Source organism: Mirounga leonina, unplaced genomic scaffold (assembly GCF_011800145.1).
Source record: "Mirounga leonina isolate KUSES-001 unplaced genomic scaffold, KU_Mleo_1.0 Mir_180, whole genome shotgun sequence".
Classification (NCBI taxonomy): domain Eukaryota; kingdom Metazoa; phylum Chordata; class Mammalia; order Carnivora; family Phocidae; genus Mirounga; species Mirounga leonina.
Genome location: NW_023270469.1, coordinates 1202598 through 1218030, shown reverse-complemented (window position 1 = coordinate 1218030; position 15433 = coordinate 1202598). Strand labels below are relative to the sequence as shown.

Sequence of the window (15433 nt, the reverse complement as noted above, 5' to 3'; positions counted from 1 at the left end):
AAAGGGAAAGGGAAAGGGAAAGGGAAAGGGAAAGGGAAAGGGAAAGGAAGAAAGAAAGAAAGGAGTCGCGGACGCTGCAGGCTCGCGCTCAGCCTCCAGAGCCCCCGCACAGCCTCGCTCCCGGGCAGCCCTGTCACCGCGCTATGCGCCTCATCCTCCCACTTCGCTCCCAGTGATAGATGTGGAATATTTCAGGTGACTTCCCATCTTGTCACTACAAAACACCGAAAAGAATTCAAGGGGTGCCTGGGGGGCTCTGTCGTTAAAGCGTCTGCCTTCGGCTCGGGTCATGATCTCAGGGTCTCGGGATCGAGCCCCGCGTCGGGCTCCCTGCTCCGTGGGAAGCCTGCTTCTCCCTCTGCTCCCCCACCCACCGCCATTTATGCTCACTCACAAGCTCTCAAATAAATATTAAAAAAAGAATTCAAGACGAAAAACCACTGGTATTTGTCGCTGCCTCACGTAGGACAGGCTCCGGAAGCCGTGTTTCCTACGCCATGCACGTGGAGCCCTGAGCACAGCCTGGGACCACAGCCGCTCTGTCCCTGCAGGGCAAAGGTCAACTTATGAAAAGACAGTCCTGCTATTTAAGTCCACAGACCTTGAGGGTTCTGTGGACCACACTTTGAGAACCGCTAGATTAAACACTCACCCACCCCCACCCCTCACCCCAGGTCACGGGTGAGCTCTGTTTTGCCGAAGAAACTGGAGACTGGGCGACGTTAACGAGGTACGTGCGGAGCCCGGAGCCCTTGTGCCTCACGCGCCCGGGGTACCCTGGGGTCCCGCCCCTCCTGTCTCTGCAGGCAGGAATCTGGGAAGACCGCCCACCCCACACAGGGCCAGGCGGGGGTGGGGGATCTCCGCAGCCCCCAGCCATGCAAGTCCGGCCCTCCATTCTGACCCCCTCACCTCTACTAAGGCCTCCCTCCCAGGTCACCTCTTTGGGGCCTGGGTCCCCTGCACAGGAAGTGGCCTCCACTGGCCCAGGCCACAGAGCTGGGTCCCCAATGGCCCCCTCCCCACCAGAGTGCATTCCAGGACTCTCCTCCCTCATCCTCAGAGCACCCAGAGGGCCATTCCAAGCAGAAAACGAGGGACCGAGATGTGGAGAGGCGCGGCGGCCACCCAGGCTCTCCTGCCCCAGCATGACTCTAACCCGCCCCTCTCCCCACGTCTCCCCAGCCTCTATCCCCCCCAAGCTCTAACTTGGGAAGCCACCACTGGGGGGGGTCAGCACAGGCATCTCTCCCCTGTGCCTGCCCAGGAGCAGCCCCTCTCGACCCCAGGCTCAACCACAGGACGGGTTAACGTTTGGCCCTTCTCCGTGGGTGACTGAGGCAGTGGCACTCCCCCCTGGATGCCAGCTTCCCACCTCCTGGGCAATTCCTGTGGACCCACCAGATCCCTCTGCTTAAGCCAGACGGAGTCAGAGGCCTGAGGGATGCAAACTTGTTCTCCCTGGTAAAGCGCTGGGAACTCCGTGCCCGCGCTGGATGGAGCGCACCTGCCAAGAACCAATCCCCCCCTTAGCGCTCCATCACTCGTCCCTCCCCGGCTGCTCCCGTGGCCCGCAGCTGTGGCCTGGACCAGGGTCCCCATGCTCCCCTTCAGCACCTAGTCCTTGCAGGGAGGAGGGAGGAGAGGTCACCCCTGCTCCTAGAAGCAGACGATGGGTCTAGGGTGACAGAAGCCTTCAGAAAATGCAGCACCTGGAATGAACAGTAGGTGCACCAGGGCATACTGGGTGGCAGAGGGTTCTGAAGCTATCTCAGCTTGGTGGGAGACAGAGCCCATGTATTCTGCCACGGGAGCGGGGGAGGGGGCCGTGGGCAGGTGCTCATGGCCTGAGAATATTCCAGAACTAAGCAAGGCTGCCGGTGTCCTGCCCGCCCCCAGCCGGCCCCTGCGGTGGTTACCTGGCTTTTAGGACAGCATGGGACTATCTACAGGTGTGCAAAATAAGGGGGCTAGGAGTGAATCATGTGCCATTTGCAGGTATTTGCATGTTGTCAATCTCCTGGACGAAGGTTCTGCCCTGCGTTTTTCTCTGTGATTTAATTTGTGGGTTCTCAGGCCCTCGGACCCTCCAGAACCAGCTCTGTTCATGACGCAGAGCAGCAAGAAGACCCCCAAGGCCTTGTTGAGGGCAGGACCTCACCTGGAATGCTCTGACTCAGGCCAGTGTTGGCTGCAGACCCGGCCCCACCTCGACAACCGAGCCCACTTCCACCCCTGACCAGAGTCCCGAGGAAAGGGGCCTCCCCAAGCTCACCTGACCACACACACCATCCCGGGTGAGACCTGGACCCAGCGTTAGGGGACATTCGTGCCTCCAGACAAGAATTCAAGCAAAAAATTCAAAGCAATACAAGCAAACTGCTCACCATCCCCATCACATTTTCAGTCTCAAACAGGAGAGAAGCTGCCACAGAATTCAATAATTGAGCACAAGGGGGAAAGTATCAGGGTCTTCGGAGGGGCGGGGAGAGAGGCTATCATGCTAGGAGCTACCCCTGGGGCATCTGGAGGAAGTTCCTGGCACAGCCCTGAGGGGCAAACCGCCCACGTCTGCCTGTAAAGTTCCCCAAATCGGAGTGCGGTCTCCCCTCGGCCTCACGGGGCCTGCTCTCCCGGAACTTCCCGAGAAAAGCGCTTGGTGTTTGCATGCAGAGCACGCGAATTGCAAACAGGAGTCCTACCTCCACGAGGGTCCAGCGTGGGAGCGCATCGTCACTGAGCTCCCGGAGGGTCACCGAGCTCCGAGCTCCCGGACGGACGACTTCAGGCGGCTCTAAACACCAACGGCTCCGCCCAATCCTGCGACAACCAAACGCCGTCGTGAAAACGCCTGAGACGCCGGGTGCAGGCAGACGAGGCCTGGGTGGGGCTAGCGAAGGGGAATTGAGAGGAAAAGGGCCGCTGTGCCTGCTGGGTGCTCGGGCAACAGCGTGGACACATTAGGCGCACCTGGCGCCCTGGCCGGCCGTGGGGGCGGGGCACGAGGAAGGGCCGCGTGGGTCCCACGCTGACAGCCAAAACACCGCCTGCCTCCAACAGAGGCTCATGCCCAGACGGTGGGGGGTGCCTGTGCTTTGAGGGAACAGAGGCTGCTTGGAAAGGCGGAAAAGGCCAACAGCGTCTTTAGCTCAGAGGACACGAGACACAGAACCAGAAGCAGAACCTTGATTCCAGCAAGGCCATCAAATAGGGAGAGCTCCGTGGGCTGAAGACCTCATGTCCTGCAGGTGGTTCTGCCCTGGGCTCGTGGAGGGAGGAACAGACAGGCGGCAGGTGGGTGGTATACAGGGGCCTGGGTGGTCCACGGCTGGGCTTGTCTTGCAATCAGGGGAATCTGGGTCAGCTGATCTGGAAATGGTCTCCACATCCCGCTGGTCTCAGCAAATCAACCATGAGACAGAGGACAGGGAGCTGCAGGGTCTGGCCTGGTCCCTGGTGGCCCAGGGGTCATCTGTGGGTCTTGTGGAGCCACGAGGAAGAGTGGACCGGAGTCTCCTGTAAGTCATTAGGGGTAGGGGATCTCTGCAGAAAGCCGGCCCCCAGGGGACTGGAAAACAAAAGGTTTGTGGAGCCTTTTTCATTGTCCCTGTTTTTCGGCTGCTCGCACAGGTGAAGTTCCCCATCGTCCTAAAAAGCTCAGAGGGAGCCCAGCTGGTCCAGCCATTTCCCCGAAGAAGGCCCACGGCTGCCTGAGCCCCATGCTGTGCCGGAAAGCACGCAGCCCCTTGCGCCCCCTCTGTCCTCATAGCTGTCCCCTGGGGAAGAGCAGTTGTCGCCTCCGCCAGGGTCACACGGTCTGGGGCCCTGTCCCCTCCCCACGCAGGCCGCACACGCCCACCGCAGAGCAGAAGGTGGGGGTCAGCACCACGAGGGTGTGAACCATGGCCCAGGCTTCCCCCGGCCTCACCCCCGGCCCTGGGGACTCGCACCCCCCGCGCTCTCGGGGCGCATGTTCTGGGCGCGTTCTGGACACACGCTCGCCGTCCGGGGACTGAGGCTCGCGCTCCTCTGGTGGGCGGCACAGGGACAGCTCACAACCGAGCTGTAGCAGAATGATTTTCACGCAGAAATCAGAGCTCAGCACACGTCTGTGCGGATTTCACGGCCAGCCGTGAGCACCGGTTACGCCTCCGCACGAGAGAGCTTTTGGCTGTTAGCCACTTGGGGTGGGAAACAGATCCAGAGCGTCATGCCTTGAATGGCGGCCTTGCCTGTGAGCGGCACTGGCTCAGTTTAGGGGGTGGGGAGGCCCAGCTGTCAGCCCACCCCCCACCCTGCATGCTTCTTAACGCAGAGCTCCTTGCCCCAGTCTTCTACCTCACGGTGCCTGGGCTTGCTCCAAGTGCCACCGAGCAGCTCCTCACCCATCTGTCACAGACGCCCAGGCCTCGGCGCCCCGGCCAGCGCTCTGCATTTCTGACGCAGTCCCAGGAGACCGCTGGCGAAATGGAGAGGGGCTGGTATGCACCAGCGTTGGGGTCCCCGACGGCTGTGTGCGAAATAAAGGCAGGAGCAGGGGGCTCCCTCCTGTCCATCAGCTTGCTGAGCTCCCAGATACATGGGAGGTACTTTTTGTTGGCGGGGGCAGGGGGGGTGGTAGGCAGGGCGCACGAATTAGTTCCTGATTCCTGTGTCCGGGGCAAGGGACAGTAACACAGCCTCCCTATGAGTGAGATGTTCCTGTGCAAAAAATAGTAAAGAAACAGTTCAGAGAGCGAGACTGACTCAGGACTGGCCACTGAGCACCAAGAATGGAGCTTGACCTTGACAGGACGGAAGAGGCACGAACATCCAGGTACCTTTGCCCACTCAGCTTGGTCACAAAGTCACAGGCCTGGGACCCATCCTCTGGCGAGGCCTCACCGTCTCATCCCCTCCTCCCCGCCTGACCTCAGGGTTTTGGCCAGCAGGAGACACACCTCCTCCCAAACCGCTCCAGGGAAAATCTGCTTTTAATGGACACCACAGAGGCCAGCAGAAAAGTGATCTCGAAAGGAGTAGGGACAGGGTCAGGGACACGTGCCCATCTTGGAGGTCGGGAGCACAGCGGCTCACCCACAGGAGGCGGGGGCTGCCTGCCCGGAGGCGTCCAGGTCTCACGCACGTAACGTGGACAGTGCGAGTCCCACTGAGCAGGCCGTTGCTGGGGTGAGAGCGGCGGGCTCGGCGGGGTGCCCAGAGCCTCCCTTCATTGAGGAGCACCACATGGGGACAGTCCTGCTTCTTCAGGGGCTCCCTGCTCACCCCAGCACCCCCAGCTCCTGCTTAGCACCTTGGCAGTGGCAGTGGGCTAGGGAGGGGGCCAGCCCTGCTGACCCCTCCAGGGGGATACGCTTTTCAGGCTGGGGCTCCAGGGGCATTGGGGCGGCCTGGGGTCGGGGTTCCCCTGACCCATGAAGTATCTCTGGGTGTCTGCAGTAGAAGCTGGGGACCTTTCGACGGGGCCCCAGGTAGCCTCTATCTGCAGGGACTACGCAATCCTGGGCAGGCTCCACCCACAGCTGAGGACAGTGTTGACAAACACTTTAATACCAGGCTTTCCCCTGGAAAAGACGCTTAACATAACAAGTGCTGGTGGGTAGAAGGTCACAGTGTCACACCGGTGAAGGCTGGTGGTCCTCCTGTTCCTCTCCTCCCCTGCTTCCCGGGGAGGTGAGGGATTCCCACATGGAGTCCAGACTTGAACTTCAAGCGCCCGGACCCAGGCCACCCTATGGCCCGTGTTCCTAGGGAGGGAAGCGGCGGGGGCTCCGGGGGCTAAAGGGGCATCTGTGCCTGTCCTGGCCCAGTGGACAGGTGGACCCAGCACGTGAGCAGATGGGGAGCGGAGGCAGGGCGAGGCAGGGCGCTGGGCAGGAGGGGGGCTGCCCTCAGACCCCGCTGACCGAGGGCTCCTGCTGCTGGGGGGGACCCTGCGGCCTGAGGACCCCAGCCCTGGCTCCTGTCTTCCTGCGTCTTCGGGGGGTCTCTCGGGCCCCACTGCAGCTGGTGACGGTGCGGCAGGCCGCGCGCCCCCGTCGCTCCCCCGACGGACACCAGCACAAGGGCCGAAAGGCGTCCCGGCTCTTCTGGGACACGAGGCTGTAGACGATGGGGTTGACGGCGCTGTTGGTGGAGATGCAGGTGTGGCAGCAGAGGGGCACCCGGGGGTCCAGCAAGGGGTGGGCCACCAGGGAGCTGAGCAGCACCAGCGTGCGGTAGGGCATGCGAAGAGCAACACGACCACCACCGGCATCTTGGGGACCTGCGGGACACGGGGACAGGCTGGTGGCCAAGCACATGCCCCGGAAGGGGCGGCCACACCTCCCGCCTCAGAGCTGTATGCTGAGTCCGGACGAGAACGTCACTGGAAGAGTCATCTGTGACTGCACATCTGCTAGGCAGCGTGCTGCGTCCCGGGCGCCGACCAGGGCCGGCGTTCCCGGCCGTGCTGGTGCCTGAGATCATGAGACACTCCGCCTCGGGTGCTCCTTGGTCACCGCCTTGCGTCCCCAGGGGCTCCCTGCCCCCACACCGCGTACGCTCCCAGCTGGGACAAACACTGATGCTTGGGGCCCCACGCAGCCGCGGGCCCGGGACGGCTCCCCTGGACGTGGCACCATCACGGTGGCCCTTCTGGGATGGGGAAGCACAGCTTGGAGGGCGAGAGAGGCCTCCCCAAAACCCGCCCATGCTCATGACTGTCCGAACGGCCCCCTCCAGCTGCAGCCGTGACCCTCTAGGTGGGATCCCTACTCGCACCCTGTCCTATCCTTCAGTTCAGGAGTGAGTCGCAGACCCAGAAAGGCCTGTGGGGGGATTTGAAGCCCACCTCCGTGCAGCCCAGGACAGTCTGCCAGGACCAGGGTGTCTGTGGGAGTTGGGGCCATCAGGAAGGGGAAAGGGCACCCATCCGGGCCTCTGGGGGACAGCTACCAGCCTGACCCATGCTGGGAGGCTCCTGGGGGCCCCGGAGCTGAGGAGAGGTCTCCAGGGGGCCCCTCCCTGCTGCCGTCTCCAGGGGGTGTAGGTGCTGGGGTTTGCAGGGCCAAGTGACATCCCAGCTCCTAGACTCCTGCTGTGTGACCCTGGGCAGCCCGCTGAGCCTCTCTGAGCCTCCCTTGCCAGCTTACAGCATCAGGATGTCAGCAATCTCCTTCCCGAATTGTGGTGAGGAAGGGGGGCCATGCAGTCATCACTGGCTTTTGCCCCAGGAGGTGTGACCGGGGCAGAGCCCAGTCTGTGTGTCCAGAGCTATGTCCTGTGTGTGAGGGTCTTGGCCACTCTGTGAGCCTGGGTCTGTCTCTCCCCATCTCTGTCTCTCCTCTCGCGGGTCTGTGTCTCTCCATTCCTCTGTCTCTGTCTCTCGTGAGTGTGTGGCTCGGTCACAGGTGTCCCCCCTGCTCAGTGCTCTCCCTCCCTCCGTGTCTCTGAGTGTGCACCTGTCTCAGGCTCCCCACGTGTGGGACTCCCGCTCAGAGCCCCCGTCGCTGCCCCTGCTTCCCTGCAGTCAAAGCCCCCAACCATTCACGCTGCCCCCTGCCAACCCAGTGCGCCAGGCTTGTGTCCGCCTCCAGGCCTCACCCTGCTCCCCCCAGTGCTTCCTGGGACATGCTTGGCCTGCCCCTTTGCTAGCCTCTGCCGTCAGCTCTGTGAGGCCTCCCTGCCTCTCCCTGAGCCCCATCCCGCGTCACCTCGTCCCCAGGTCCCCCACAGGCTGCGTGTGGGTCTGCCCTGTGGTCCCAAGTCCCAGCGCCCAGAATCCGGCGTGGAGAGTGAACGAATGCACGTCCTGCCTGCATCCCCTCTCTGCCCAGCTCTGCCTCGCACCTCTCCCTGCCTCTCTGCCCACCAGCCACCTTCCAGCCAACCCCACCCAACTCTCCCGGAGACCTCACCCACCTGCTTCCTGGAAGACCTGGGGCTCCCACCTGGCCCCCGGGGCTGCTTCTCTTGGGTTCCTGGCTCCTGCCAGGCCTCACCATGTCCGGCCCCGGGGTGGGGCGGCTGGGGCAGCGCGCTCTGGAACAAGACCGCCCGATGAGAGCGCCTGGGTGGCTCAGTTGGTTAAGCGACTGCCTTCGGCTCAGGTCATGATCCTGGAGTCCCGGGATCGAGTCCCGCATCGGGCTCCCTGCTCGGCAGGGAGTCTGCTTCTCCCTCTGACCCTCCCCCCTCTCATGTGCTTGCTCTCTCTCATTCTCTCTCTCTCAAATAAATAAATAAAATCTTTAAAAAAAAAAAAAAGACTCTCCCGATGAGCCGGTAGAGGGTGGTGGCCACCAGCAGGGGCGTGGCGAAGAACAGGGCGAAGTCCAGCAGGTAGATGGGCAGGTAGAGGCTGTGGGACACTCTGTAGCCGCACTGCGGGCCCTGTCTCTCGCTGACGTGCAGGTCCGCCAGGAGGAACCAGAGCGGGCAGTAGACAGACATGACCCCCCAGACCGCTGCGACGATCCGCTTGGCCCGGGCCACGGTGCACACGGTCTGCGCCGCACTGGGTGGCAGATGGCGACGTACCTGCAGCCACGGGGCGGCCGTGTTGGGCGCTGGGGCAGCGGGGTCGGGGAGCCCTGTGTGGGCACGTGGGCGTGTGCACGTGTGAACGAGCACACGTGTGTGTGTGCGTGCACACGCTCACGACCCAGCCTGGCCCATCAGATCCCCCATCTGGTCCTGTCATGGAAGGACCTGAGGGCCATGAAGATCCAGGGGGCCAGGCAGCCGTGTTGAGGGCGTGTAGGAAATGCTGCAGCTAGAGGCCCCTGGAGGCCCCCCAGGCTCAGCCGCATCTGCTGCAGGCCCAGGGACCCCAGGGCCCTTTCAAAGACCTTTGACCTCTGTGAGAGCCCCGTGGGTTTTTAGTTGCCCACCTCCAAAGGTCACCAACTGAGGCAGCCAATGACATCACACGCCCTTCTCAGCCGGCTCAGACGCGGGTCCCCACCCTGCCAGGCCCTGGGGTAAACCAGCGCGGGCAGGAGATGGAGGTCACTGGAGCCCAGACAGCCACAGCCCAGGAGAATCAGGACTAGGCCAGCATTTGGAAGTCCGAAGGCCTCAATTATGTCCCAATTCTATGTGGCCCTGGACAAGCCACCCAGCCTCTGGGCCAGCCTGCCCAAGACCATGTAGCTAGGAAGGCGCAGAGCCAGGTGTGAACCCAGTCAGCAAGCATCGGAGTCCACATGCTTAACTCTGGGTTACACCACCTCTCGGGGCTAAAATCAGAGCGGAAGGAACCCCAGAGAATGTCCAGTCCAAATGCCCACTTCCCAGGTGGGGAAACTGATGCCCGGAGATGTAGGATTGCCTCGGCAGCTCAAGGCAAGTCAGCAGCAGAGATGAGAGAAGAGTCCTTCTGACCGTGCTTCCCGGGCCCGGGCTTCCAGGGTCCCACCCCACTCCGCTCTCTGGAAAGGTGAAATCAGCCCTCCTGCTCAGCTGAGGCTCAGCTTCCGAGCCTCCCAGCTGGGAAGTCCCGGCTTGTTGCTTTGTGGGAGGGAGATGCATGCAGGGCAGGGCCGGGGAGCACCCACCTCTCCACGGTGAACGCCAGGATGGAGCAGGAGGAGACGCCGATGCCCAGGTACTGCAACTAAGTGATGCCCAGGCAGCCGGCGTGCCCATGGACCCACTGCCCAGCCAGGCTGTCGGAGACGTAGGGCAGCCCTGCGGCCACCAGCACGGTGAGCTCAGCCAGAGCCAGGCTGACCAGGTAGCAGTTGGTGGGGTGCATGTCGCGAGCGGTCAGCACCACCAGGACCACTGTGGCGTTTCCCACTATGCCAGTCACGCACACCAGGAGCACCAGGAAGACTGAGACCACCTTGTACTCGGTCAGGTCCAGGACAGCCTCTCCACGTGCCTGCAACACATGGCTGGGCTTGTCCAGCTTGCTCCCGTTTTCCATGGTGGCTGACCAGGTGCTGGAGGGGGCAAGAAGAGGGGGCTCCAGCACACATCCACGGCCAGTGGGGCCGGGCCTCGTGCACCTTCGGGGCCCAACCAACACCAGCCTCTGCTAGAAGCCAGGCCCCCAGGGACACACGGGGCCCTCTGCTTGTGCTATTGCTCTGCCTGGCCAGGTGAGGGGACGGAACAGGGAATACATGTCCAAGGCTCTGCTGACAACATTGCTGAGCCTCCCCACAAGCCTCGCTTTCCTGGAGCATCAACACAGGGACAACCATACCTCACACACAAGGGGCAGGAGTCGTGCGGGTGAGTGCAGGTCAGCTCTGGGCCCAGCACACCCTGAGTGCTCACATCAGCTGCCCTGTGCTGTGACGAAGGCACACAGCAGCTCAGTCTCAACGAGCTCATCTATGAAATGGGGAGGCCAGAAGTACCTGCTGCGCAGGGACGCGGTGAGGTTCTTGAGAAACGGCAAGGCGCAGAAAGTTGTGGACCTGGCGCCTGGTTACGCTCCCTGAGCCTCGGCACCCCCATCTGTCAGCAGGGGTAACAACAGCAGGTCCCTCCTCGGGCGCTGCAGGGAGCGAGCTAGATCAGCACGCCGGGCTGGTGGGAAGCCCCGTTGTGGTTTCCCAGGAGCAGAGCCGAAAGCCAGAGACTGGCTCCGGCCCACAAGCCCCAGGCCGTGGCCACAGCCGAGCCTTTCTGGAAATGGGCCAGGGTCTTCCTGCCCCTCCACTGGCAGCCCCGCCCTGCCTCCTCACTAGCCAGGCCCACCCCCAGTCGGACCCAGAACCGGGGCGGGTGAGAAGCAGGTGAGGCTGAGGCAGACCACACCCAGAGACAGTCGCCAGGCCGGGTGCTCGGCCCAGTCCTGCCTGGCCTGAGAGGCCAGAAGCCCCCGCTGCAGCCCCCACGGGGCAGGGGCCAGGGCGCAGAATTGGCGCAGGGCCGGGAGAGAAGTGGTGGTCCCTAGGATGCTGTCCACACACCTGCACACACGTCTCCAGGCGTTCGCACACAGAGGCAGCCCATGGCTCCTCCCCCCCACACAGCAACACGCGGACATGCAGACATACAAGCACATACACACACAAACACTCCTGAACCAAGCTCCCCTCCACAGCAGACCCAGCACACGCGGCTGCACACGCGGCTGCACACGCAGACACACGGACGTGCCGCACGCACATCTTCATGGACACACACTGAACTATCCCCCCCACACCCTATACCCAAAACACACAGACCCAAGTGCACACACGTGTATGTAAACCCAACACAGGCTCACGCACGCCCCCACTGAACAGGTGTGCATACCATACAGACAGACACACTGCCCACTCTCATGCCATGTGCACAAGGACCTGGAACACACCCTCCACACTGGACTCATAGCCACCTGCACACATGGACCCGCGAGGGTCCCCAGCCCGTTGCTCTCCTGAAAATGAGCCTCCTTTTCTGTTTAGCCGAGGAGACCATCAGCCCGGGATCCCAGCACAGCTGCTGCGACCCCCCTTCCCCAAGGGCCTCACGTGCCTTCTGCCTTGGAGGTGGGCAGCCCCAGGACGGAACCTCACAGCAGCCCCCTCAGATATACAGCCTCCCTGCAGCTGGGAGTCTGCCCCATCCCTGCCTCCTTTGCCTCTCAGAAGACCCCATCCTCCCACCTCCATCTCCCCACCCCGCCTGCATGCTAGCCTTTCCTCAGGAAACATTCCCCCAGGTGGGAGGCCACCACCGCTGGCTCCCAGCCCAGCCCCCAGGAGAAACCTGTGAGCTCAGAGAACTTGCCCAGTGAGGAGCTTTATCGCCTTCTTCCTCCTTCCAGAGATGGGGACGGGGGAAGACAGCCCCGACACCTCAGGCAGTCCACGGACAGAGGCTTCTCACCCTGCAGGCTGCAGTGCCATGTGAACGCGCTGTGTATGCTCGCACACACACACGCAACAGCCCTGCCAACTTCTCCCTGCTCCCGCACGCCCCTCGCCCTCCCCCTGCAGGAGTGACTGCCAACCCGGCGGTGGCGGCCGCTAGTGCGGCTTCCCTCCCCAGCAGGAGACCCGCTCTGCCACCCTGCGTCCCCTCCCAGGCCAAGGGCAGGGGCTCCCCGGGAGTTCTTCAGGCTGAGAAGAATCCTGCTGGACAGCTGAGCCACTGGCGGTCTAACAGGAGGAGGCAGAAATCCAGGGAGGAGGTGGGGAGGGCACGGACGGGCCCCCTTACCCTGAGAGGCCAGGCTGGGATTAACTGGGAAGCGCTCCGGGGTCTACAGTCTGCAAGTGACTCTGGTGTGGGGTCCACCCCCTGGGGGCCCTTTGCAGTGCTCTGGAAAGGAAGGGATGACGTGCTCACTAAGCACCTAGGGCAGCGTGTGCCAGAAGGCAGACCGAGGCCTGGGAGGGGGAGTGGCTCGCTCCGGCCGAGAGGCAGGTCTAGAGCCCAAGTTTGGGGGCTCTGGGAAGCAGGGGTGCCCCGGGCCCTTGCTGCTGGGTGCCCCACAAGGGGGCATGGTTGGCATATCTTCTCTTGGCTAGCCCTTGGGAGGAGACCACAAAGGTGCCCATCAGCTGGCCCAGAAAGCAGAAGTCCCAGACTGTTTCCCCCACATGGCCAGGGGCCTGGCTCTTCCAAGGCATTTAAGATGCAGATTTCAGGGGCGCCGGCTTGCTCGGTCCAGTAGAGCATGCAACTCTTGATCTTGGGGGTCCATGGTCATGAGTTTGAGGAGTCACAGGCCCACGCCTCAGAACCGAGGAGGGACCCAGTTAGTGTGCGAATTCCTGGCCACAGATTGAGTGACCGGCAGCAATGCCCTTGAATATGGGTTTTAATAGCCCTCTCCCCAAGAAAGTCCAATGACCCCCGGTGACTTTCTCTCTTTTACTTTTTCATTTTGAAATGGACTCAACATATGGGAAGGTGCATCCAACATAAATTGGTGGTTGAATGAATAAAAGTGAGGCCCACCCTCCCGGTCCCTGCCCTTCCTCTGCAGACAGTCACCACTTCCCTGGCCTGCAGCCCCAAATGCCATCCTTTATCTTGCCTGCCTGGGAGCTTTCTGTAACCAGAACCACACGGAATAATTTGCGTCCTGCTTATTCCCAGCATCACGCTGAGAGATTCATCCCTGCTGAGTGTGACTGTCCCCTATCCGTTTTCCCTGCCGTGTGATATTCTGCTGTAGGACTCTCTGCAGTGTGTCCGCACACGATGGGCTGTCGGTGGACTTCTGGGTGGTTTCCAGTTTGGGAGAATCACAGACGACACAGCTAGAGGGCTCCTGCGCCCAAGCTCAGGCTGAGCGGCATTTTCATCCACTTGTTCCCAAAACTGTGATATCCAGGGCCTGGCTCACCCTGGACCACAGAGATCAGGGGAGAGGGCTGATGGGGGGTGGGGGGAGGGTGGCGAGGCACCTGCACAGGGCAGGCCTCGGTCCTCGTGCCCCTAAGCGAGGCATCCCAGCTCCGCACTAGGGCTGCCAGAACCTCTGGGAAGGCTGTGATCCCGCGAGCCACCGTCACATGGCAGGGTCACTGTTCCCAGGCGCAGAGCATGCGTCCGTCTCCCGCCATCCCTGCTGCTGCATCCCCGCGGCCCACGCCTCTGCGGCCCTCCTCCAGCGGGGGTCCCTCCGCCCCCATGAATTCAGACCCTGGACAGCTCTAGGCGCTGTCCTGACTCGCTGGTGCTGAAGCCACCTGCTGCCTCATCAAGCAACCTTCCAGAAGGAGCCACAGGTAAGGGGACCTCGGGAGAGAATGGAATCAAGTGCCTACCATCCCGTCTCCACCAAGGCCCGTGGAAGTGAAAACAGAGGTGCAGAGAGGGAAAGTGGCTTGCCCAGCCATGCAGTTAACAGTAGCAAATGAAATCCATGGCAACAACTAAGACGCGGGGACAATTGCTACGCCCCACACACCGTGCTGTTTGTGTGCAGTGTCTCAGTCAATCCTAAGAGCAGGATGCCCTTGACAGAGGAGAACCTACAACAACCTCATGCTGGGTCTTTCTTCTACTCCACTCCTCCTGCCCTTGATCTTAGGGAGTCCTGCTCCTTTCTGGGAATCGCCCAGAACCTGTCTTTCACTCTGCCCTGAGTTCTCTCAGCCACTAGCTCGCCTGCACCATAGACAGATGTTGTGTCCCCACCCCCCCGTCTGTGTGTCCCAGGAGCCCTACAGCCAGCAGCCTCCCAAGAAACCCCCAGCGGCATCTCCTGGGGTTACGGAGCAGTTACATAGCTTTTGTTTGTAACAAGACCACTCGCTGACAGCTTAAATGTCCATTCAGAGTGGTAAGAACTCGGTGCTGTGTCCCCACAGCAGAATATTGGTTAAAACCGATGTCGTGGGGCGCCTGGGTGGCTCAGTCGGTTAAGCGTCTGCCTTCAGCTCAGGTCATGATCCCAGGGTTCTGGAATCGAGCCCCACATCTGGCTCCCTGCTCAGCGGGACGCCTGCTTCTCCCTCTCCCTCTGTGTGTGCACTCTCTCTCTCTCTCTCAAATAAATAAATAAATCTTTAAAAAAACTACGATGTCATAAGAAGTACTGATTGGCATGGCAAGGTGTTCGTAACAGAGTGAGCAGAAGCCATCTGTAAAGAACAGGTAAGTATTGTCTCCTATTCATGAATGTGTTCATATCTAATAGCAACCATCCTCCAGGAGCGTGCCATGTGCCAGGCCTGGGCACAGCCTGTGGCGTCTTGTGTGGCTGTTGCGACCATCCCCACATGCTGGCAACTGTTAGTACCACTGTTTTTCAGAAGAGAAAGCAGAGTCTCAGGAAGGTGAGGCGGTGGCACGCAGAGTGGGGATTTGAACCCAAGCCCCTCCTCCTGCAAAGTTGGTGTCTTCAGCCACAGGGCTGGGCGGCCACTCCTCCCCCGAGACTGGAAATGCCCGGATCCTGGTACATACCCAGGGCCCAGATCACCTTATTTTCTTTATCTGTCTGCCTCTATACAGGTGGGTTGATTCAGTAATTAGAAAAAATGACCAAAAAACATGTGCCCTCTTCGTGGCAGCGTTCCTACATTCAGTCCCAAGGACCAGAGCAGAGCATGGGCAGGAAAGGCCACTTTGCCATGCTCTTGGAGGCAAGGGTTTGGGGGTGAGCCACAGTGAGACTTCTTAGAACGTCACCCCTCAATCCTTAGGCTTAGGGGCTTGGCAGTTGGTGAAAACATCCAGCTGGGAGGTGGATGCTCAGGGAAGGGGGTGTTCCAAATGTGCGTTGTAGACGGCACATCCCGGGGCATGTCCCATGGGCCCTGAGGAGGGAGGGTGTGTCTGAGTGAGCCCTCAAAGAAGCATGCAGGTATTCAGCTGCCTCAGTGCTAAATTACCGCATGACTTCCATACCATCTGTCCATAACCGAGTGCCCTCTACCTCAGCCAGCCGGACCCTCCTTGGAGACTTCTGGACCTCTTCCACGGCCCGGAGACCAAAGGGTTCATATCAGGCCCCACGGCTGTGACCCTTCTGGCTGGTGGGCAGCCA

At 61.4% G+C, this 15433-nt stretch overlaps 1 protein-coding gene across 1 annotated transcript; it reads right to left on the bottom strand.

Moving 5' to 3' along the window:
* Window positions 1-5891: 5891 nt before the first annotated feature.
* Window positions 5892-9913, bottom strand: LOC118023401 (thyrotropin-releasing hormone receptor-like). Its single transcript, XM_035024504.1, is given in 5 exon segments — window positions 5892-6265; window positions 7932-8022; window positions 8251-8492; window positions 8495-8520; window positions 9540-9913. Coding segments are annotated over 5 exon segments (1107 nt in total).
* Window positions 9914-15433: the final 5520 nt, after the last annotated feature.